At 43.6% G+C, this 25,341-nt stretch overlaps 1 protein-coding gene across 2 annotated transcripts in view; it reads left to right on the top strand.

The window, feature by feature from the left end:
• Egln1 (egl-9 family hypoxia inducible factor 1) overlaps positions 1-25,019 on the top strand; it is a 41,760-nt gene extending 16,741 nt beyond the window's left edge. Inside the window, exons 2-5 of one of the 2 annotated variants that reach the window (XM_013156271.3) lie at positions 16,801-16,920; positions 18,477-18,613; positions 21,321-21,388; positions 22,478-25,019. In XM_013156271.3, coding sequence (XP_013011725.3) covers positions 16,801-16,920; positions 18,477-18,613; positions 21,321-21,388; positions 22,478-22,539 — 387 coding nt within the window. In that variant the 3' untranslated portion in view covers positions 22,540-25,019. The remainder of the gene's footprint in view (positions 1-16,800; positions 16,921-18,476; positions 18,614-21,320; positions 21,389-22,477) is intronic. The other variant, XM_063260043.1, reaches the window with a different exon arrangement.
• The last annotated feature ends 322 nt before the right edge of the window (positions 25,020-25,341 follow it).

Genomic DNA, 25,341 nt, shown 5'->3' with positions numbered 1-25,341 from the left:
AGAATGTATGTACTTTGTCTTCAATTCAGAGTTGCTAAGGAATGTAGCCTCAGAGTGAATTGTCACCACAATTTATGTACAAGAAATAGTGCTTGTCTGAGATAGTTAAAAACCAAAGCGTTGTCAAATAAAACTTTTTTTTTTCTTTTCTTTCTCTTTTTTTTTGCACTGGGAATCAAACTCACAACCTCATGCTTGCTGGGCGGGCACTTTGTCACTGAGCTATATCTTTGGCCCTTTGTTTCTTTTCGAGACAGGAGTTCAGGCTGGCCTTGCACTCACTGTGTAGCCCAGGATGGCTTTGAACTCAGCAATCTTTCTGCCTCAGCCTCCCGGAGTGATGGGATTACAGGCTATTTTCAGCTAGAAAGCAGGCATGGTGATAAATAACACCTCTCCATACAGTTTACAAGTATTTCCAGAGCCGTGATCTAGGCAGGTGTTTTATAGCTTTATTTGCCTGTGTGCCAACTCCTTAGGAAGAATGGAACCTATTACCTCTCACGCGAACATGCGTACACATGCACAGTTTAGTCTATCTGCAGACCCCCATAGGAAGACAGCTCCATGGAGCCAGAACAAAACCTCCTTTCCAGAGCTCCAGGTCAGGCTTCAGTAGACCAGGGCTTATGTTGTATTTCATTGCTTTCATAGCTCCATGACTTAGAACTGTCCCTGAGGTTCCCTGAGAGAGTAGCCAATTAAGTGACAGAAAGAAGGAGACTGATTGGTCTTGTGACAGGGGTGTGTGTGTGAAGACTTCTGGAAGACGTTTGCCTTTTGGGCTTCAGTTGCAGAAGGAAACAGTTAACTAGTGTGCACTAGGATGGCACTAAGCCTGGATTGCTGCCTTCCCTGTAGAAGACTGAGCACCTTTATCACTAATAACTAACTCTGGGCTGTCCTGGTCTTGTCCTCTGTGCTGTCCCCTGCTCCTGGGGCAAGCGTTTAGATGTGGTTGACTTTTGTTTTGGTTTGTTCTTTAAAGCGGCATTTCAGTAAGATTAGCCTGAAGTTTTAAAAATAAAAGCTTTAGTCATAATTCTGCACCAGGGCCCTTTCTAGGCTGTCAAAACTTGGCCCTGGGTTCCCTTAACTGCAAATGTTTGCTGTGGTTTAAGGTGCTGGCTAACACTGGCATCATGAGTTAACATTTAAGATTCACTTTTGGATTAAGAATGTCTGACTTGCTTACATTGGGATAACAACCTTATTTTCAGTTAAAGCCAGTCCATTGTGCAGGTGGTTGGCATGCACCTGTGGCCAGTTGGGAAGGACATCTTGTGTCGTCTCTGATAACAAAATACTGCAAGTGGCAAGGTAACTTGACCGGGAAAGGTTGTCTCTCTCCAGGTCTCCCCTTAACAGAAGGAAGTCAAGAGATTATAAATATTTTATTTATAGTTATAAATTTAATTATATGAGTTATATTTCAAAATTGAACCCCTGAAGATATTAATGAATTTAAAAGCTAGTCATGTATACACGTATGCTAGAATGAATGGGTCAAATCTCATGAGTTTATGGTTCCTACCCAGGTGAGCATAGATTTTATTGCTTTTTATTTGTTAGTAATTTTTTTTTTTAAACCATGTGATCTATCGTATAATAGGAAACTTTCTTTTCTTTTCCTCCCTCTCCCAACCCCCCACAGAGTCTTGCTATGTAGTTCAGGCTGGCCTTGAGTTCACTTTGTAGGCCATACTGGCCTTGAACTCAAGGCAGTCCTCTTACCTCAGCCTCCCAAGTGCTGGGATTACAGGTTTGCACTATTTCCCTGGCATAGGAAATTTTAAAAAGAAAAATCCTGAGAATTGTTCCTTCCCTAAAATAATAGGGTTTCTGGTATTGTTTGTACTATCAAAGCCAGGTGTCTTGCGCTCTGGGTGAATGATTTAGGGATGACAATGCACAATGTATGTACCATAGTTACCCCTTGATTGACGTGCTTTGAAATTTTATTGTAGTTTTTTTTCTCCTCCTTCTCTTCCTCCTCATCCTTTTTTTCTATTTATCTGTGAATAAAATGGATTTGAAAAAAAAAAAGTAGGAAGAGAAAAACAATTTTAAAAATAATGGTCATTAGACGTTTTCCTATTTTTCAGTCTTGCTTAATGGCCTTTTTATTATTAACCATATCTTCAACTGGCTGTTACCAACTTCATAGGATGTGATGTCTGTGTTGTTGAATTTGACTTGCATGTATTTTGGTTATAGAAATGCAGACTGTTTAAGTATATATAGGAGTTACTGCTTTGAGTTATACTTTGAATAATATAGCTTAAATATTTTGTAATTATCTTTTGAGTTTGAAAACTGTAAATATATATTTCATCTGAAAAAAATTTGACATATTAAGCTGGGCATGGTGGCCCACACTTGTAAACCCAGCACTCAGGATGGTGAAACAGAAGGATTGCTTTGAGTTTGATGCCAGCCTGGCTACACAGTGAGTTCAAGGCCAGGCTGAACTACTTAATGAGTCCCTGTCTCAAAAAAAAAAAAAAAAGGTATCTTACCTACTGTGGGAAACAGCTTGCTCCCTTGTTTGTGAGTTTAGATGTTTTTAATTGTAAAAATACTACAGTACTCTAAAAAGATGAAGCAAAACGAGTAAAAAGGAGCAGAAGGCAAATTAATGGTTAATTTGGAGACTTCAATACTTCTTTTTCAGTAATTGTCAGATCAAGTAGAAAATCAGGAAGGATGTAAAAGAGTCAAACTCTGCCAGCCCCGTGACCTGGTAGACATTATGGAAATCGTCTTACATTAACAGCACAGGACACATTCTTTTAAGTTCACCAGAGCACATTACATGCTGGGCCAGGAAACAAGTCTCAGTAAATTTTAAAGGATTGAAATCATACAGAGTATGTTCCTCAGCCATAGTATAATTAAATTAGAAATCAGTAATAAAAGCCAGGCATGATGGTGCATGCTGGTAAGCTCAGCACTCTGAGAGAATGAGGTAGGAAGATCACAAGTTCAAGCCCAGCCTGACAGGGCTGAATAGCTGGGCATGGTGGCACGAGCCTGTAAGCCCAGCACTCAGGAGGCTGAGGCAGGAGGATGGCTGTGAGTTTGAGGCCAGCCTGGGCTACAAAGTGAGTTCAAGGCCAGTCTGAACTGCATAGTGAAAGCCTGTTTCAAAAAGACAAAGCAGGGACAGGGAGTGGGGTGGGCCTGCAGAAGCATGCAGCTTAGTCCAAAGGTCCTGGCTGGTTCAATCTCCAGTACCTCTAAAAGGAGTGGAGAGGCAGTGCTGGGGATGCAGTTTGGTGGCAGAATAGTTGCCTAATATATGCAAGGACCTGGGTTCCACCCCCTTGTACAGAAAAATAGCCAGAACCACCACCAAAAAAGAAGAAAAACCTTGAAAAATCCCTTAAATTAAACAACGTACTCTTAAGTAGCATATAGATACAGATTGATGGAATAGAATTAAAATTCTACAGTAGAGCCACACTCACAAGATCAATTGATTTCTCCCATATACATGTTCTAGGTAAGCACTGTTCCACCACCACAGAGCATACCCCTACCCCTGATTTTTTGAAAAATGAATATACCAAAATAATTTAGATTTAGGCAAGAACTTCTCCCCACAAATGGTGTATTGGGATGCTTCAATGTTTGTATGGAAAAAATAAGCCTTGACTTTTATATCACACAGTTATTAAAAATTAACTCAGAGTGGATCACTGACCTAAAAGTGAGATCTAAGTCCATGCAACTTAGAGGACAAACACAACAGAAAATTCTTATAACCTCAAGATAGGCAAAGGTTTCCTGGAATTCAAAAGATGAACTATAAGAGAAAAAAAGTGATAAATTGAACTTTATCAGCATTCACGTCATTTGCTTACTGAAAAACACTGTTAAGAAACACTGTTGATCTTAGTTTATACAACATAGATCTGATAAAAGACTTGTATTCAGAATATATCACTTTTATTACTCAACCCAACAGAGAAGTAGGCAATATACTGGGATAGATATTTCAAAAAAGAAGATCTGCGAATGACTACTGTTTAAAAAGATTCGCAGCACCTCAAGTTAGTGTGGAGATGAAACCACAAGGTACACATATACTAAGAACATTGATAGCACCAAGTTTTATCAGGAAGAGGAACAACTGAAATCCTTATAAACTGATAATGCATTCATTTCTTCAAGGAGTGCAAAATAATATGGCCTCTTTGGAAAACACACTCCCTATTTCTCAAAGTTAAGTAGGAAATTATCATATCACCCAGGAATTCCACTGTATGGTATTTATCTATCAAGAAAAAAAGAAGGCCTGTCCATACAAAGACCTGAGCATTTCATTGCTGAAAATGGTAAAGAACACAAGTGTCCAGCATTTAGTGACGAGACAGCAGGATGTGAGGTGCTGCTCTGTGTTAAAACATGATCTTCTGTGTAGTAGTGTAGAGTCTCAGAAACACCAGCTAATGAAAGGTGGTACTGTGGGTTATCCAGCTAGTTCCTCATTATTGAAGTTCAGGTTATTTTTCTAGCAAATAATTACATATTAGTTGTTTCTTAGTCTTGCTGTCTAATCTAGGCTGGCCATGAATTCATGGTAATCCTTAGCCTCCTGAGTGCTGGGACTGCAGGTATATGCCATCGTGCCCAGCTCAGATGTTTTTGAAGATAACATTTCTTGTGCCTGTGTGCAAGGCTTTTGTAAGAAAAATTTTTTTAGAAGTATCATTGACAGGTTACTGAACATTTTTGTATAAATCTGTTGCCAGTGTTAATTGGGTGCTTCTTGTGTACCAAGCACTATTTTCCTCATTTTGCAGTTGAAAAAAACTGAGGCCTAGGGGGACTAAAATTTTATCCCAAATCATGCAGCCAATAAATTATACAATCCAGAGCAGTCTGAATCTAGAAAATGACGTCTTAGTTGCATCACATGAAGCATAGTTCTATTTATGCATGTTTTGAGGGTGTCGTATTTATCTTCAGATCACCTGTTTGATCTTGCTCTGTGCAGTACAGAAATTCTTAATTTTAAACAGTTAAGATAAGGCAAATACTTTTCAAATGAGTCTTTATTTAAATACTTTGGCTTTTATTTTTCTTTCTTCTCTTGAGACAGATTTGCTATGTAGTTCAGGCTGGTCCTGAACTCATTGTGTAGCCCAAACTGGCTTTGAATTCATAGCAGTCCTCCTGCCTCAGCCTCCCAAGTTCTGGGATCACAGACATGTGCCACCATGCCTGGCCTGAAATACATTTGGACAACATTAAGACAATCCATTCAGGACCACTCCTGTCTCTCAGGAGCTATTCCTGTTCCCTATCCCTATTTCCCATATCTTTTTTCCAATGAATTTTTCTGTCCTAAAAAAAAAAGAAGAAAAAGAAGAAAAAATACACCATCAGAAATCTAACTTTAGTAGGATAAAATCACACTCAAAAAATATTTTGCTTTTAGGGACATCGTTTTGATAGTATATTAGAGCAGGGTCATTTTTCTTTTTCTTTCTTTCTTTTTTTTTTTTTTTTTTTTGTCTTTTTGAGACAGGGTCTGTCTATGTAGTTCAGGCTGGCCTTGAGCTCACTTTGTAGCCCAGGCTGGTCTCGAACTTGCAACGATCCAAGTGCTGGGATTACAAGCGTGAGCCACCATGCCCAGCTGCAGGTTCATTTTTCATATAGTATCAGTATTGGTCAGTAGTAAAGTTCCTGTTGGCCTTAAACACTTAAGTTTTTTCCCAAGTAGCATATGCAGAGGTGAGGTAGCTCTTTGAAGCTGTGTAAGCTTTAAGCCTGCTGCTGATCTCCTGAATCAAGAGTCAGAATCCAGATGAGGCTGACAGATCCTAACTCAAATTTGGGTCTAAGAAAACTGGGGTTTTGGGCCGGGGGTCATCTGCCTGGCAAGTGTGAGGTCGTGAGTTCGATCCCTGGTACCACCAAAAAAAAAAAAGAAAGAAAACGGGTTTTTGGTTATATTCCCAATTGATAAGGGCATACAAATGTACTTTCAGTATCTCAGATACCCAGAACACATTGATAACTATCACAATCAGCAAGTTTGCAAAGAAAACCCCAAACAGTTGGCTTCATATTATTGATTGTATGAATCTCATAAACATTTTCTCAACTTTTCTAAGGCTTCTAAAGCAAATAATACTCTGCTTTATCTCAGGCTGCTCAAGGCAACTCGAGCAAGGTTCCACCTTCCCTTGACTTTAGACTCTGACTTCCAGAACTGCAAGACAACAAATTTGTTACATAAGTCATTTGAGTTTGTGATAGTTTGTTACAGCAGCCATAGAAACAAATACAGCATTCATTTCCTTTTTCGATAAGCCAAGGTTTATGGGGAATATGAAGAAATAGGATATGTAGATTTTGGAATGTGGGGAATGCTTTGTAGCAGGGCGTAGCAGTCCTAGAGGAGGGCAGGAGTTAAGACACAGTGATACTCATCCAAGTAGAAAATAAGGAGGCACTGAGGGTGGAGAGATGCACACATGTGGACGGCATAGGGCTGGGGATGTGGCTCAGTGATAGAGTGCTTGCCTGGCATGCATGAGGCCAGATTTCAGACTCTAGTACTGTCCCTACCAAAACAGCAACAACAACAAAAGCTATGGAGACATAGCAAGCATTTCTGATGTGACTGATGATATAGAACAAGAGAAGGGAGAAGAATGAGCCACGCTAGTTTCTCAGTTTCTCTGAGGAAATTGACTGAAGAAGTATGCCATTCAGTAAATGAAAGAAGAACCATGGAAGAGTGAGACAAAAAGCAGATAGATAAACTGTTCGAACTGTTGGGTTTTCTGTGCCTGTACACATCCGCCTGGTTGGTCTTGTAAGTCTGAGGCTTTGGAGAATAACGTGGACCACAGTGTCAGCCTGAGAGTGAGAAGCTGTCCCCTGGGAACTGAACAGTAGCAAGAACAGTGCTGGTGGCAGAAACTGACAGGAGGAACAAAACTCAGTACACCTGCAGGGGGACAGGCAGAAGAAATGCAAGGAGAAAGAAAGAGGAGGAAGGTAACCAGAGGATAGTGAGAGTTCAGAGACAAAGAAAAACAGAGCTTCAAGATGAGTGATATCTGACACTGTGGAGAGGCTTTATTAGGATCAGACCTGAAGGACATGTATCATTTTTATTTTAAAAGGAGAGGAGCAGTTGGAGACTTTGGGATCACCTCAGTGGGATTGTGAGACCAGATGTCTGAAGGCAGCGAGCTGAGTATAAGTGGAGGTTGTAGTCAGCGAGCAGGCACCGGGACTTTTGGTCTCTGTTAACTTGTGAGACCCTTGGACATCTTATTCAAGTGGAGATTCGGAATCAGCGGATCCCAGATCCCTCTGATTGCCAGCAGTCTCCTAATCAGGGAGTGCTGCTATACTGCGTGATACTATACTTATCCAGGTTGTATATCTAGGTACCCCAGAGCACTGTAGCAAACTCACAAGGGTGCTGTAGAATGTTTTGAAGTTTCAAGGGCAATATGTCAACACTTGTTGGAGGTTACAACATTTGATCACTATGTTCCTCTGGTGCTGTCATGTCTGTGAAGCTGAATTTATAGTACTTTGTCTGACAGAAAGTTTTTCCCACCTGAAAATCAGTGTGGAACAGGAAATGAGGCTGTTGGTGTTCAGGATTTTTCCAAGGTTTGGAAAGTTGAGCAGTGTCCAGGAGGCACTAAATTATAAGGGCTTAAAAATGAAGTGATTAGGCCTCAGTTTGTTAATGAAAGTAACTATTAGATATTTCTTCTGGCTTGAGAGTGCCATGGAAAAACTGTAGACTATGAGCCACAGAGATTTGGAACTGTGGACAAATTCTTCACAGAATCCTGTCTGTGGAGGTAAGCAGAGCAGGAAAGACTGAGGGGTAGCTGAAAGCAAAAAACATGAGAGTTGATTTGAAAATAGATAGCCCAGTATCTATTATGGAAAGAGGCCATCCATGGAGCCATTAATGTGGAAGATAGAGGAAGTAACCGTATGGACTTAAAGAGTATGATTTGGGAAGAGATGACACTAGATGTGATAAAGAACCTGCTGTTCTAAATACTGCCCTCAGACTAGTGGTATTGTTTTATTGGGAAAAAAGCAAACCTTGAGCCAGCTACAGACTTTCTGAATCTGAATATGCCTTTTTAATAGTGTCTCTGGATGATTCATATGTATATACTATTCCAGTGGCCTTGTGAGAGACAAGATTAGCCTTCCCTAGAAGAGCAAGCAGCTCTTTTTATCTGGTGCAGCCCTCTACTGGGTCTCTCTTACTCCAGCCATTTGACTGAGGGAGTTGGGTGATGAAGGTCGTGGGTTTAGTTAGCCACAGCAAAAAATCTAGGGGTAAGAAGATGAGGAAATTTCATCTGGTTGTTTTTAGTATCTAAGGTGGATTGAAGACATCTCAAGCTAGTGAATTAGAAAGTTGAGTCAGCCAATGGAAAAAAAAAAGCTGGGAATGTAGCTCAGTGGAAGGTCCTGTGTTAAACTAGCAGTTCTGGAGGGGAAACAGGTAAGTTGGAGCTAAAATCTTGGCTGGGAGAGGTGAGTCATAGAAGTTTTGAAATAGCCATTTTGAAGAATATCAACAAATCTGACGAGGAACATGGAAATTGCCAAGAAGTTCTGAAGATTACACTGAGGTCAGGGACAATGTTCAGGCTGGTCACTTTTTCCAGTGTTGCTGAGTAGTGTGGGGAGGGGAGTTGCAATGGATTCATCTGAAATTGTGAGTTTGCAGGATGAGGTTAAGGAGTAAAAAAGTTAGCAATTATGTGTCCTGGATGTGGAAACAGCCACAGGTGGGCAAGATGAGGAGGATGGGCGCCCCCCTGGGGCTCATGAAAGGCTGCCCTTGCTTTTATGTGCCAGGGGCAGGAAAATTTCTTTCCTGTCCAGCTGTAAGGTGGTGAACAGCAGCTGTACATAGAATTACTTAGATAACAGCAGTGAAGTTTCAGTCTGAGATGACTCTTAGGATTCTAGAGTGAGACACTGCAGGGCATGTGTATTATATATTACCCGGAAATTGGCTTCCACCAGATGTTCTTTAAGAGGAGCTCTGCTATATTCTGAGGCTCAGATTTAGGACTATGGTTGTGGTTATGTTATGGTTGGGCAGCTCTTCTGAGCCATCAGATACCAGATCTTCTCACTTGGAAATGGCTGAAATAAAACAGAAGGTCCTGCAAATGGGTCTGTGCAAACCATAGCATTCACCAGTAAAGTGCATTCCTAATTCCAGCTATTAGAGGTTTAGATCCACCAATAGACTCAGACGAAATTAGAACCAAAAGCTTTTCCTTTCATTGCTGGCTACAGTCTGGTGTGCCCTGCTCATACAGCAGCACTTTGGCCACGATGGTTTCAGGGTTGCATTCTGCAAACATACAAGAAAGCGAGTGTCTCTTCCCAGGGCTTCCACAGAAATCCTGAGTTGAGCCCATTGCTCTGATGGGCTTGGCCAAGTGCTCTTCCTCTCTTTTTCTTTTCCTTCTTTTTCCCTTTTTTTGAGGCAGGGGGCGGTTCAGGGGATTGAACCCAGGGCATTCTCACTGACCTATATTCCCTATAGTCCCTCTACTTTTTACAATATTTTTAAGACAGAGCTTCACTAAGTTGCTAAGTCTGCCCAGGCTGAACTTGATTTAGTAATCTGCCTACTGCAGCCTCTCAGAGTGCTGCTATTACAGGGGTTTACCACCATATCCAGCTTACATGAGGCATTTTGCTGAGCATGTGCTTAGTGCAGAGATGTATAAATACGAAAGGCCATGTAGAGAGGAGACCTAGGACAGGACCAGAGATCCCGGTAGTCCTGGACTCTCAAGCTGGCTTCCAAGCCCCTTGTCCTTCAGTGTAGGGGGAGGGTGGTGGTTGTAGGCTGTGAAGATTCAGTGAGATCATAGAGATTACAGTTGCCAAGGTGCCGACACTCTCAAGACACTGTGGTGATGTTTGAGAAGGAAGAAGGAAATTAGATTTGTTGCTGCAAAAAGGTACTTTCCTGTACCTTTTTATTTTTATTTATTTATTTTTACTTTTTGAGACGGTCTTGCTATGTAGCCCAGGCTGGCCTTGAACTTGGAGCGATCCTCCTGCTTTAGCCTTCCAAGTGCTGGGATTACAGGTGTGCTCCACCACTTCTGGCTCACCTTCCTGTGCTTCTTGTTGGTCACTCCCTGTAGAGTGAGTGGTGATTTCCTAGTTTTTCAAATGAGGAAACAGTTCAAGGGACTCCTCTGTGGTCCTTTGTGGTTGGATCCAGCTGGTGTTAGTGTCACTGGGCACTGTGCTCAGCACTCACCCATGCTAATATGTCAGCTTTGTAGGTGGCAGACCATCTCTGTTTTCACTGGTCTGGGGTTGGGCACAGAGAGTTAAGTCACTTTCGAAAGTGCTGTGGCCTGGAAATGGCACAGTCAGAGATCACATGCGGAGAACCTGGCTCCTGAGTCCCTGCAATTACTCCCTGTGTTCCTCCTTTTCCTTTGCAGTCCTTTCAGTGACAGGACAGCAGTTTTGCAAATTGGAAAACATACATGCGACCTGGTGTTCCATGTAGCTGACGTGGTCCCGTGAGCCAGGAAGCACAGTCCCAGGACTGTGTCTTCCCCTGCCCAGCCTGCTGCTCCTGGCCCTGACTGCTCCTTGCTCCCACCACTGGGGCGACTCTTGTTTTTTAAACATTTGACTCCAGTTTGTCAGCATTATTCTTCCCTTGTATCCCCAGAAATGGATGCAGGCTCCAGATGTGGCCTGAGTTTACAGAACCTGGTAGAGTAACTGTGGAGTCTCTTCCTGTTGCAGTAGCTTTTAGCATAGCACCTGTTCTAGTTCATGGCCCACCGAAATCCCTGGGTCTTGTTTTTTCCCCCTTAAAGATATCTGTTCTGTCATATTGCCTTAACTGCTGTTCTGTAGTTGGCTCTGTAAAATGAGAATAATGCTGCCTGTCGGGGATTGTAAAGATTTAAATGAGAGAATGGATGTAACATCCCTAACACAGTGACCCACACATAGAAGTATCTCAGTAAATGGTGATTGTTGTTTATGACCTTTGTATGGTTAGTTCTTGCCTCTTTAAAAGTAGGATTTACTTTAGTTGCATTGGTGTTCATGGTGCTGATTCTAGCTCAGGTCAGAGTCTCCTTTTTTTTGCGATACTGGCTGGCTTTGTGAGAGGTGTGTACATGGCACTACTCAGAAAAGTTAAATTGGTTAATTCCTTCATTTGCATGATTTTAAATCATTGAGAAAATTGAGGTTACTGGGCACCAGTACAGCTGTGCGAATAGGAAAGGGTCTGTACTATGACTCCCCCTTCCCCAAGCTCTCTGCATGTTCATGCTGAGAACCTCCACAGCTTTCCTCTGGCCCCCAGTGTCCTCCATGATCTCTGCCCTACCCTCACCTACCTGGCTGCCTCCTACCCTGTGGTCAGCCTGGTGCCCTTCTCTATTCCACACTGCCCCCTGCCCCCCTGCTGCCATTGCTTTCGTCTGGAGCACCCCTTTCTCCAGCTGTCAGATTTGCTCACATGTCTTGCCGTCCTTCCGCAGATCCACCTGAAATCTCTAATCCCCAGCACCGCATTCCTCTTCCTGTTCTCCCTAGCACACGATGTGTTACGCTGTGCATGGCCTTTGCTGCTTTGCCCCTCCTCCTGCTGGGGTATGTGTCCCTGAAGGGAGTTAACTCCTTCCTGTTCATCCTATGTCCTGTTGGTGCCTGACATGTGGTAGGTGTTCAGTCAGTGTTGCACGAGTGACTGTGCTGTGGATGTTTTTAAGGTTTATGTTTTCAGAGTGAATGTTTCCTCCTTACTTATACACCAGGCCCTATTTGCTTTATGTTCTTCTGTCACGCTAGAGGACCCTGTGTTTTCCATTCATATTGCCTTTTACTCTGACTCTCATCTCTTGCTACTGTGTCTGTAATCTCTTCCAAGTCGTCCTCCATCCTCAGTAAGTAGCCTGAGTGATGTTTATCAACCAAGACACTATTTTATCACGATGCCCAGCCCTTTATTATTGGCCCTCATCAGTCAGCATGGTGCGCTCCTTTAAAAGTGTAGGATCCCAGGCCTCATCTACACACAAATTCGTCGTTTCTAGTGGAGGGGCTAGGGGTCACTGTTTGTGGGAAGCAGCCCAGGTGATTCATTCTGTGCACATCTTGCCAGTTCTGGCCTGTAGGTTGACAGTGTTCAGCAACTGTGTGATCACTTCCCCAGCTGCCTGCCTGCTCTGCCTCGTCCCTACTACACATCTGCCATGGTGCTTCCTATTTGGATCTTTTCCTCTAGTCTCCTTTTATGCGAATACCGAATACCGTAGTCCCTCTAGGTCTTGGAATTTTCCCCTCTGCTAGCAGACTTCTGTTTTTCTCCTTCAAGGTCCTGCTCACTTGTTACTGTTTCTATCTCAAGTCTCCTGCGAGTTAGTCATCTCTTTGTATCTGGGCCCTTGAATGCCCTCTTGTGGTGCCTATCACCCTCAGCCATATGCTTTCCTTAGCTGTGCTGTTTGTGTCCTGCTTGAGACTACGCATGGTTACGGTGTTGGGCTCTTTTCCAGGCACCTGCTAACATTGGAGCTACAGGTAAGCTATCATCAGATTTTAGTTCTCTTAGCTGTGAATATCTGTTTTTAAATAATTCACTTCAAAAAGGAAAATTTTAAAAACAACAGTTCACTGGTTCACCTTCTTATAAAGCCTTCTAATGCTTGAAATAAACACCTTCAGACTCCAAAGAGGTATCGCAAGCCTCTTCCTTCCTTTTATTCTCATAGGGAAAAACACATTTATGGTGTTTCCTATCTTAAGAACATCCTTGAGCATGTATATTTTCACATGAGAAAGGAAGAAAGGTAGTATTCAGTTGTTTTGCTTATGTTGAATAGGTTTTCCCCATGGGAAGTCGAAGTATTTAAAGTTGGGGTCTCTTTGAGATGGCAGATTAGAAGCATGGCCTCTGAGTTACATGTGGAAATTGTGTTGTCTTCTTTTCAGGATTTCCAGTTTGCTAGGGTTTATTGCTATTCATTTTTATCCTTTTACAACTGAAATTGAGGATTGCCCCCTTTTCTGGCGCTGGCATTGGTGAGTTCATTGAGTGGAAGGGTAAATGCAGGCTGTGTGACACACACGTCTCCTTTCCTCCTCACTAATCTCAAGTGTCCTGAGTCCCCATGCAGAAGAGAGAGAGCCCTAGGCAAGGCCAGCCTGGTGCTGGCCACCATGTTAGTTGCATGGTGCTGGGACACAGTACCTCATGGCATCTGGAAGCAGAAAGCTAGGAGGAGGCAGAGTGTGGCCCTACTTCCTCCAGCCAGACTCCGCCTCTTAGCAGCACTTTCAGCTATGAACTCAGCAGTGCACTAACGGCTATAGCATCCCATGCTCCAGTCACCTTCCAAGGTGAACACATGAGGCTTCTGAGGGCCATTCCAAACCTACACCGTAACACTGTCCTTACAAACCTGTATAGATGCAGGGAACTGAGCTGTGTCAGCATGGGTGTAATCCCATCAGTCAGGGGAAGCTGAGACAAGAAGATCATCCAGGGCTCAAGGCCACCTACCAGTGAGATACTGTCTGAAAAAAGAAAAAGAAAAAGAGGCTTGTTATATAGCTCAGTGGCATAGCGCCTGCCTGACAAGTGTAAGATATTGAGTTCAGTTCCCTGTACTGAAAAAAAACCATAATGCAATTTAATGAATTTTATTAAATTAAACCTTTCTTTGAAACTTTGAAAATGTGAAACTTTCACTGCATCCTTTAAAAAAAAAATCTCACTTGGAGTTCTACTGTACCAGCATCCATGCTTCCTTCCGTTCTGTTCTGGGTACCTGGGCTCCTCTTGGCCGTGCTGGGATGCCCTTCCTACCTGACACGTGCATCAGCACTGCTCCTTTTTGTTCCACGCAGTCAGCATCTCTCCTTTTCGTTTCCTCCAGGGCTGGCTTGGTTAATGGCAAACACATCACTTATTATATAGAAGGCTTCATGCTTCTTTCTCTCTGCCTCCCACCTGCCGATGAGCTGCGGTGGTCTTCTGCCATAGTCCTTCCTCCCAGAGGTCTAGCTGGGGCATGGACTGTCAACCAGATTCCCAGCATCCACCTGCCCAGTCTTTGAGACACTCTTTAGCCTTTCTGGCCTTCGTTTCTTGAACAATTAAGCGAAGATGAGAATAAAGGTGTTTACCTCACCAGGTGTCAGGTGAGTTATTACATGGGAATCATGAGAAAAGTGCTTAGCAAATAGTAAACACCCAATAAATGTCAGTGGTGAGTGATACTCAGATTATTGCTGTTGTTAGCTTTCGTTCATAGAGAATAGGAACTGTTCTTCCTAAAGCATCAATCAGATGTATTTCCTACCTTAGCTTCGCACCTCCAGCCACCCAGTGTAGCTCTCTTCTCTCTGGATGGACGACCCTACTTACTTGGCTCCCTTGCCAATCCTTGTCTTCCACGCTGGCCAGCTGCAGCAGGTACCACCCCCTAAGCGGCACCTCTGGCCACCCCCCCTTGGGTGTGGCCTGTTTGCTCAAATGGCAGCACCTTGGAACTGACTTCTGCCCTCATGGTGTCTTAGAGTATCATGCTGCCATTGTCTGTAACCTTATTCAGTTTTCTTTCGTGGCTCATGAAAAGGTGACTTCCTGCTACTGAACATTGTAGTACATGTGTTTATTGAACTACATTTTGTAATAAGTGAAAGCAAGCAACTTTGTCTGTTTTCACCATTCTCACCCACATCCCAACCTGGACATAGTAGGTCTCAAGACGGATTTGCTAAGTGGGTAGATGGAATGGATAGGGAGAACTGGAGAAGGGTTTCCCTTTCTTCTCAGCACCAGCTGTGCCAGTATCAGGTCATCAGAAGAGCCACTGTACCTTGTGAGGTGAGACGATGTAGGGAGAAATTCGAAGTCTGGGAGTTTTCCTCTCCTCCTTAACTTGCCATGCTTTCCCTGGGTCAGGCACCTGAGTTAACTCTGACAAATTGGTTGCCCCTTGTGGTTTTTATCCAAGCCCTACTCTGTGCACCTTTCTTTGGCAGCTGATGATGGAATCACTTGGGATATCATTCATGAAATATGTTATACTACTCCATGTCTGCCATCTCCTGGCCTTGCCGTACCCCAGTGTTAGAAGAAGCAGCAGCCTGTTAGGCTACCTTGAGTTAGAAAAAAATACATCCTGGAAGGTCACCAAGAAGTCTGTTTTTCTAAAAAGCAAGTCAGGGTGCCTAAGGCAACCAGATTCTTTTCTTTTTAGGGATACAGCTATAAACCGGGTGTGGAGTACACACCTAGAATCTTAGCACTGTGGGAGACTTAGGTAAGAGGACTGAAAGTTTAAGCCTAGCCCAAGCAACTTAGGCTCTGTATCAAGGAAAAAGGTTGAAGTTGTGGCTTAGGATGCAGGTCCTGAGTTCAATCCCCAGTACCACAAAGGAAAAAAGAATGAAAGTTTAAAATGCTTCCTCGTGCCTGATATGGAACCACAGAGTCACTGTTTTTCTGATCAATTGAACGTGAATTTTAAAAGTTAGCATTAGTCACTTATCTTAATATATTATGGAAAAGTAATTTAATGTTTGATAGATTTATGTGGATTCGTTGACTTTAATACATGGAGAAGCAAAGGATTTCAAGAGTAATTGGCAGTGTTGAACATCTTTGTTGTTGTTTTCTTCCCTGGGAGGTTTCATTTTTGTTTCTGTTTTGGAAACAGGGTCTTGTTATGTGTCTCAGGCTGGCCTTGAACTCTCTATGTAGCCTGGACTGGCCTCAGTAGTGATCCCCTGCCTCTCAAGTGCTGAGATTATGGGCTTGGGAATGTTTTAAATCAGCCCTGCCATTTCAGTTGATCACAAAGCACACAAGCCTATATGCTGTAAATGACTTTGTGCTTTGAATTGGGGTTCCCTCATCCTCTCCATGCTTAATATCTAGCAGTCTTTTGAACCCTGTCTTACAGGTTGACCAAAAGCATGTTTTTCTCCCCTAATTTAAAGAGGGGTTCACACACCTGTAATCCTCGCACTCAGGAGGCTGAGAAAGGATTGCTGAGAGTTTGAAGCCAGCCTGCACTACAGAATAAGACCCTGTGTCCAAAAGTGGGGAGGGGGGATTGTCACATACTCATTTTTTAGTCTTTTTAAAAATCACAAACAGTCAAAGAGTTGATTTGGAGTTATCCATCTAAACTATGCTGATCCTCACTGGGGGTAGAGCTCAGTGGTAGAGCACTTGGATAGCATGATAGCCCTGGGTTCCATCCCCTGTACTGCAGATAGCTGATGAAAGATGTTCATCCTCGACGATGGCTTTTAGAAGGCATCAGGTGGTGTCTGGGGCTGCTCCATTCTCCAGCATGGGCCATTGATGTCCTGAATAGGGAGAGAGATTCTCTGTGGAGCAGGATAGAAATTCTCCTGACCTTGACCTTCAGAGAATGTGAAGATCCAGTGATCCAGCTGATCCAAATCTTTGCTGTTTCAAAGCAAGGTGCTGACTTGTGGCCACCCAGGGCCCACAGCTGTGCTGCTTCCTTAGTCACTGCTCAGCTGAAGTCCCAGGCCCTGCGCTGTCTCTCACTGTCCTGCTTCCTTACACATGTCAGCACAGAATAGCTTTCCAGCTTCCCGCCTGCCATGTGATTCTGTTAGAGAGAAGAATGTGAGCGAGTACGTCAGAGTAGCCAAAGTCCACAGCTGTTTTTATACACTGCTGTTCTCCCTTCCTCCACACACAGACTTTAAAAATCCTTGTTGTTGTTGCAGGCCATGGTTGCTTGTTACCCAGGCAATGGAACAGGTTATGTTCGTCACGTGGATAATCCAAATGGAGATGGAAGATGTGTGACATGTATATATTATCTAAATAAAGACTGGGATGCCAAGGTAGGCAGCTCAATCGAGCATTTATGTCTTTTTCTCATGGGTTTTGTATTCTCACAAATACTAAGATTCATACTTCCAATGTAAGACGAGACTATCTTTAACACTTGGAAAAATTTAAATTCTCTCAGATGTTTTTAGGGGTATTGGGGTAGGTCTTTATAAAATAAATAAACACTGAGCCAGGCATGGTGGTTCACACCCGCCATCTCAGCACTTGGGAGACGGAAGGAGATGGGAGGATCACAGGTAGTTTGAGGCCAACCTGAGCTATACAAGAGTTGCCAGCCTGAACTCACAGCAAGACCCAGTCTCATAAATAAATAAATGCATACATAGTAATATACTTGAAAACAAATACAGTACCAACATACTGAAACAAATAACTAATGTATCATGTACAGCAGTGTGAGATACCAGCGGGTAACAGGATGGTGTTGTGCACTTGAAAATTTAAGGGGGTAGATCTTGTGTTCAGCATTCTAACCATCAAGAAAAGGAGAGGGGCTCGAGGATGTAGGGATCTCTGGAAGGTGACAATGTGCTTTTCATCTTGATTGTGGTGATTAGTGGTTTCACAAGCTTGTGCATAATACTGCCTAAGCACATTATTACAATCAGTTTTTAATTTTTAACTAAAATCATACTAATCTGTTATGTGCATTGGGTTCAAGGTGAATTACCAGATTTCTCTACATTCTGAAAGCTCTAGAATCCGAAAAATCCTGCTTGTTGGCATAAAGCTTGAGGATCTACCCAAGAGTCAACTGTCTTGTTATGGTTGATACATTGTGTCAACTTGAGAAGTTTAATAGATTCAGGGAGCCAGAGTGTTTACTTTGTCAGTCTCCTCATGGTGTACAAGAGGAGAGCACAGATTTTATATATCATCAGCAGGCAGAAGTAAAATGTGTTTTCAGAACTCTCAAGCATCATTTTTGAACTTTTTGAATTCAGACAATATTTATTCATTATGTATTTACAGAAATCTCTGAAGCAAAATAAATGATTTTTTCGTTGCATCGGAGCATGTAATTGGGTTATTTTTTTTTTTTAAGTTTTGTTTTTTGTTTTTTTGAAGCAGGGATCTCACTATGTAGTCCATGCCATGGACTACAGGGATCTCACTATGTAGTCCATGCCTTGAATTCACTGTATGGTCCAGGATGGCTTCAAACTCAAGATGATACTCCTGCCTCAGTCTCCTGTGTGCTGGGATTACAGGCATGTACCGCCATGTTCAGCCCAGAATACTTAAAATAACAACTCACAGAGAGGCTGGGGCAGGTGGTTCGCAAGTTCAAACCCAGGCTGAGCAATTTGATTTAGTGAGACCCTATCTCAGAATTAAAAAGGAGGAGGATGTAGCTCAGTGCAAAGGCTCTGAGTTCCATTCCCATATTGCAAAAAAAGAAAAATATCAACTCATCATAATACTGTGTTGAGATATTAATACTCCAATTAAGAATTTTCATTCATTGAAATAGTGTTTTCCTCTTTAACTTGAACCTTGTAGCAGTTTTGCTTGCTTGTGCGTACATATTTGGCTCTTTTCCTAGGTAAGTGGAGGTATACTTCGAATATTTCCAGAAGGCAAAGCCCAGTTTGCTGACATTGAACCCAAATTTGATAGACTGCTGTTTTTCTGGTCTGACCGTCGCAACCCTCATGAAGTACAACCAGCATATGCCACAAGGTAGTATTCGTTTATGTAAATTTGGTTAAGTGGATGGTGGGATGGGAATGTAGATTGTAGGTGGTGTAGGAGGCACTTTCCTGCTACTGGGACAAAGTAGCAAATGCTGCCGACTTCGGGAGGAGACGTTTATTTGGCTCACAGTTTCAGTGTTTAGTCCATTGTGGTTGGTTAGCTGGCTGCAAGGCAGAAGCAGCATGGTGCAAGGGCCTGGCAGAGAAAAACCACCCACTTCATGGTGGCCAAGAAGCAGAGAGAAGGGAGAACTGGGGACAAGAACGCACCCTTCCAGGTCACAGCCACAGTGACCACCTCCAACCAGGGCCCCATCCTAACAGTACATTCAGCTGTGAATCGATGGATTGATCCACTGATACGCATGGCAACCCCATGATCCAGTCTCCTTTCCAGAACCCAGCCTCTGGAGGCATGAAATCAGAGGATAGTCTAGGATCCAAAGCACACACCTGCCTGATGTGCTAGGGTGGCAGAGATTGCGGATGGACTGACAGCTTCACAGTTGTCTGCATTTGGGCGAGTTGTCAGTCCCTCTCGCCACCAGTGCTTCCTCCCAGCCCCTGCCCCTTGTGCCGTGTATCTGTTAGCTCTTTCCCAGTCCATGGATTTTCCTTGGAAGTAGAAAGGTAAAGAAAGAGGACCAGGAATATAGCTCACGAGCACAGTACCTGCCTGGCAAATATGAGGTTGTCAGTTCGATCCCTGGTACCAAAAAAAAGGTAAAGAAGGATCCTTAAAAGGTAGTAAGGATTGGTACTGTGGAAAAATGGATGCAGAGTAGAAAATAAAGGATAACCAGGGGCAGCAGTGAGGAGAAATAGAGGAAGGAAGAGGAGGATAGGCTGCCAAGGATGAGGGGTGTTGGGAAAATCACCTTGTTCCTGGGCTCAGCCTCAGTTTCATTAAACTTCGGTTCAAGATGTAATAGTGCAAACAGTTATGATACTACTTGCTTTTGAATTTTGCTTTTACCATTTATGATGACTTGAGATTAAAATGTTTAGGCAGAAGGTATTGCAGACGTTGTTAGGAACATAAGTACTTGTCAGAAACAGCCCCGTTTTCTAGGCACCAATCTGTGTTTAGAAGAAAGCTTGGGGTGCTAAGTGTGTGCTGCAGCACTGGCTGCTGTACCTGGTGGAGGGGCCATGGGGGCACAGGCTGAGCAGAGCTGCAGGAGTTCCCACTGGCATCTGAGGCAGCAGGTGGGGACCAGGCTCCCAGGCGACACTGTCCGCTCTCCACCTTTTCCCTGCCTTCTGAGCCACCACCCTAACGCACAAAGTGGTAGCACACTGAGCTGTCTGTGGCTAGAGCACTTAGGATCCCTCAAATGCACATCAGGTGACCAGGTCAAGTCATGCCCTGGGCCATTTGGGGTCCCCTCTCACCTCAGGGGTTCCCTTGCTACTTCTGACCCAGAAACTACTGCACAGCTTTCCTTTGGATGCTGGCCTGAGCCTGGCTTGGTTGTAGCCTTCTAGATGAAGATGTGCTGGTCATCTTGGGGTGATGAACTCAGGCCAGTGGGTTGTGGTGAAGAGAGGACAACGGTAGATAGCGGAGTCACGGTGAGGGTGTTGGTGAGAAAGGACTCTGGAAGCCAGGCTGCAGGAGATGGGCTGGAAAGCTGGACCTTCCAGGAGCTATGGCGCATGCCCTGACTGCCTTGGGTTCAGAGGAGCCATCTGTGTATCTGACTCTTCCGCCTATAAAGTGAGGGTTTGTGACATGGCGAGGAAATAAAGTGCAATGCACCTTAACCCTTTCCTGCTAGTGAGAAAAGAATTGGCTCAGTGGCAGGAAAGGTGGGGGCACCTTGAGAAGCACAGTGTGGCTGTCAGGGCGCCTGCCAGGCCCTGTGCTCCTCAGCGCCCTCGAGGTGTGCTGGGTCTGCTGTGCCCTTGACGCCTCAGCACAGCTCACCTGGGGCCACTTGCCGCCTCACTTGGCCTGCGTTGCTTTTTCCTGTAAACACTGACTGGAGCCCACAAGATACTTAATGAACTGCTGCAGTCTTGCAGAACTGGGCCAGGAAGTTCACTTCCCCTTTTGTTCTGGACACTTTTCCTCCTGCTGCATCAGGGCTCACTGTGCTTTATGGCACCTAATAAAGCAGGTCACCTCATAGGTTTGTGGAATAAGGTGGTCCAGCTAAGTGAAATGATTCAGAGAAGTGAAGCTTAGACCAACTCTAAGCTAGTATCGCCATCTTAATAAAAACTCTGAAAACTACTTAGTATAGTGCAACTCTTCCTTGATGACTCTGGCTTATTCTACACTGTTACCCTTCCCTCTGACTTGGGGCATCCTCAGAAGCTACAGGATGCTGGCCTCCCCTGCCTGCAGCTCGTCACCTGTTGCTTCTCTGCTGCTTTGCCGTTGTTGATATGGTCCTTTCTCCTCTACTGCCCGTTTCTGCACGAGGAAGACCTAGGCTGGCTAGGTGTTCAGAAAGGCATAAAGACTGGTCCCCTGGCTAGCGTCAGTGTGGGCCTCTCCCAGGCCTCTGCTGTGTGTGTCACTCTGAGGCTGTGGGTGAGTGAGTTCTTCCCGGGCTCATTTGCCCTCTGATATGTTTCCAGTCTAGCCATGTTGGGGACATTTACAGGTTTAACATACCATCATGACACCAAGCCACTCTCTCCCCAGCATGATCGTTCTTATGCTATTCTAAATTTTCTTTTAGGTACGCAATAACTGTTTGGTATTTTGATGCAGATGAGCGAGCACGAGCTAAAGTAAAATATCTAACAGGTAAACACCGTTTGGGGCCAGGGCAGACTGGAACAAAGATACCCTGCCATCTTGAGGTGCTTTCAGAAAACCTAGTACAGAGAGACTTGTCAACATAGGGTCACAAGCTGGGCATGGTGGTGCACACCTATAATCCCAGCACTGGGAAGGCTGAGGAGGCTGAGGCAGGAGGATCGCCTTGCGTTTGAGGCCAGCTTGGGCTACAAAATGAGTTCAAGTCCAGACTGAACTACAGTATGAGGCCCCGTCTTAAAACAAAGCAAAACAAAACAAAGCATCAAGTCATTCCATATTTCATCAGATTCCTTAATTACTGTGTTTAGAAAAGAATTTTTCTTAAGTCATCTTCACTATTAATGTTTCACGGAGGAAACTGTCCAAAGGTTAGAAAAGTTGGAGGCAAAGAGGCCTGAATACATTACTCAAATACAAGCTGAGTTGTTCTGTGATTGTCCCTACCAACCTTGGCTCCTCGACTCCCAGGTAAACCTGAGAAGAAAGTAACTGTCCTTTCCTTTCTAACCACACACCCTCCAGGGACACGTTGATATGGAGAAAATTCATGCACAAGAGGTGACTTGAAACACCCCAGGCAGTGCCTCACACGGGCACCTTGAGTCCTCTGGTATGCGTAGGCTCATGCGCTTGGACTGACCCTGTGTGTCCCTCAGCTGATGGACCAGTCACCTGGCTTTCCTTTCCCCTTGCCTTATCTCTAGATGACTGCTCAGTGTTCATGTTACTGATTGACTCTATTTTCCTAAGCCATTGGTAATCCAGTGTCAGCCTTTCATAGAAATACAAAGTATGCATACATTTTCTGTGTATAGTCAGCCATTAGGTGTGGGCTTCCAGTGACACTGAACACTGTTACTTTAAAGAAGCCCAGATTGCTTTTCCAAGAGGCAAAATCATTATCTCTTTGTAGAGAGCCTAGTTCTGAGGAAAGCACCTGTCACAGGCCTAGTTCAAGGGTGGTGTGGGCAGGGCCCATGGGACAGGCTGTGATGCTGTCTCCAGTGCTGGGAACACTACGGGACACGGTGGCTGTGTGGGGCTTAGCAAATGAATGCATGCTTTCCCTTGCAGGTGAAAAAGGTGTGAGGGTGGAGCTCAACAAGCCTTCAGACTCGGTCAGTAAGGATGCCTAGTGTGGCTCGTGGCCCAGCAACACTCCTCATGGACTCTGGGCGCTGCCTGTTAGCATGTGGACATGAAGGAAGGGGCGAGGCGGCGCGGGTCGGACAGCACTCCACCAGGGACAGAGCCAGCTTGCCCGGCTCAGCGCGCAGAAGACCGCCGCTCGGCCGGCCGGCTGCGATCTGGGATGGCTGACAGGAAGAGGAGACGTATCGAGGGAAAATGGCTTTTCTATCTGGACCTGAAATAAGTGCCCTACATAGAATTTTTTCATTCTTATATTTTGCCAGATCTGTCATCTAGCTGAGTTCATTTCATGTCTTTTTTATATCAAATTTGAATTTGGGATAATTTTTGTACGATTAGGTACAGTTTATCAAAAACTGAATTGAGAAAAAAATTACAGTATTATTCCTCAAAATAACATCTATCTATTTTTGTAAACCTCTTCGTACTATTAAATTTTGCCCTAAAAGACATCTTACAATGATTGTTGCCAGTAACTGACGACTGATTTTCTTCTGACTTAAAGGAGCACTTTAAGAACCAACTGAAAACTCAGATTGTTTTGTTGTCCTGTCTTACACTAATTGAACTCTTTAAAGATTGCTGCTGTCATGTTTTTGGCATTGTTAAAAATGAAACCTAATAGTAAAACAAGAAAAAATACACAGAAGGGTTTAATCTTTTAAGTTAAAAAACCAAAAAAACTAAAATGACTGTAGTAAATGAGTTTGAGGTTGCCCTTGGCATCAAGTTCCTAAAATTAAGGGCTTTCTTCCGTTTTCAGTTGTCTCCCCTAGTTGTAGACATAATGTCCCAATTGAAGGCATTTCCTTTTGCTTCTCCTCAATGAACTGTATACTTCCAAATTTATTGCTGCATTTTTTCCCTTGGTCCTGGGCTCCATCTGATCTGCAGATCAGAACCTTATTTCTGCTACAGAGTGTCCAGGGGAGAGGGCAGAGCAGTGAAACAGACACAGAGGTGTAGACTCGCATCCCTGGCTCCTCAGACAGCTGCGCAGCGTCTCCTCACGTGACGCGGCCTTCTGACCAGTGCTGAAAGATGTATGTTTAGCTTAGAAAAACAAAGTGTAAAACCAGATATTTTATTTTTATGTTCTTTGGATCTTCTTTTTTACTTTTTAGAAAAGAGGGACTATTACACAATCACATAGGCCTCCCAGACTTCTGATATTTAAAAAACAAATCAGAGCTGGGAATAGTGGTACATGCCTACAATCTCAGCATTATGGGAAGATTGCAAGTTCAAGCCCAGTGTGGACAACTTAGTGATTCAGCAAGATCATGTCTCAAAAAATATAAAGGGCTGGGAGGTAGCTCAGTGTGAAGGCCCGGAGTTCTGTCCCCAGTACTGCAAAAAACACAAACCTGAGTCGGGATGGACATCATACGCTTCATTTCTGTAGGCTTTGCAGCAAGGCCTGAGGGTGGTCCCCATATTTTGTATGAATTATGGGTGTAAGACCTGCCCCCTTGGGTTTTCTGTCTCTGTCCTGATCTTCTTTGCCAAAATGTGAGTATATAGTTATTTCTGTATACTTCAACTTAGGACAGTTTCAGCATCTGTATAGTTTTTATTCAATTAGAGACCTTTTCTATGGAAAGCTCAGTAATTTTTATTAAAAGATTGCTATTGTTCATGTAAAACATGAAAAAAAATTGAGCCTGATAATGAACTTAGGGGTGGATATTCAGTACTGGGATCTCACTTAGGGGACTTGCAGAAAGCTCAGTTGTCTTCCTTGCCCATGTTCAGGTCTGCTGTGTGTCCTCTCTTTCTCTCCAGATGCTCAGCGACACCTCGCCAGTAAGTGCCTCTGCTGCCTGACCTGGGAGCACAAGGCTTTGCCACCTGGTCTGCAGCGCGGTGTGCTGCATCAGGCCACAGCTCGAAAGCACTATCGTTTCTAGGGTTTGTAGGAATCGTTTTGTGTTGGTGGGAGGTTTGTTTGATTGTCAGGATGTACAGCAACAACCCTTCACTTTGGGAGCTCCTGTGCCACCCAGATGTTTACCTCTGCAGGTGCACAAAGTATCTCTCCATACTGTCCCTGGTTGTGACAGGTCTTACTTACATTGTGTATTTTTTGGAGTTTGTGTATCTTCTTGGAAGTCATTGTGAAAAGATCCAGAAATCAGGACAGCCATTTCTTTAATATCCATTTAAAATCTATTCATTTCATGTTAGTGGGACCGTTAACTTGTCACCAAGCAAGACTATTTAAAACAAAATTTAAAACTATTTGTGGCCTATACGTGTTAATCCTGGTTAAAGATGAAGCTTCATAATACTGTTTTTATTCAACACATTAACCAGCTATAAAACACAGACTTTATCAGTAGCAGGCAAAGAATTTCAAGACAGACTAAAGTCATGTAATTTGAAAAGCAGTGTTTCCTTATGAAAGAGCTCAAGTTGCTTGTAAAGCTAATCTAATTAAAAAGATGTATAATTGTTCTTGAAACATTATGGTTATGGTTATTTCCAGCTGTCGTTTTTTGTTTGTTTTTTAACCTGCTGTCATGCACTGATTGTCATCATAGGCCCTTTGACCAGTTGCTGTGCTTGTGTCACACATCTCTGGCTTAATCCAGACATGCGGTATTGCTTTTTGTAAATGACAACAGGTGGGAGAGAGAGAACAGTTAGACATAGGCGTCCCCGGGGGAATGTCCTCTGGGTACACCTGTGGACACTCCCACGGGGACTTTTAGCATTTGCCATCTTGTCCTTATAGTAAAGTTATTTAATGCGCAGAGCTATTGTGTGTGTACCACATGTGCTGC

This window comes from Cavia porcellus, unplaced genomic scaffold (assembly GCF_034190915.1).
Source record: "Cavia porcellus strain 051 isolate PalLab524CR breed Dunkin Hartley unplaced genomic scaffold, mCavPor4.1 scaffold_13, whole genome shotgun sequence".
NCBI lineage: Eukaryota > Metazoa > Chordata > Mammalia > Rodentia > Caviidae > Cavia > Cavia porcellus.
The sequence above is the reverse complement of the archived record's forward strand: the minus strand, read 5'-3'. Positions and strand labels throughout refer to the sequence as shown.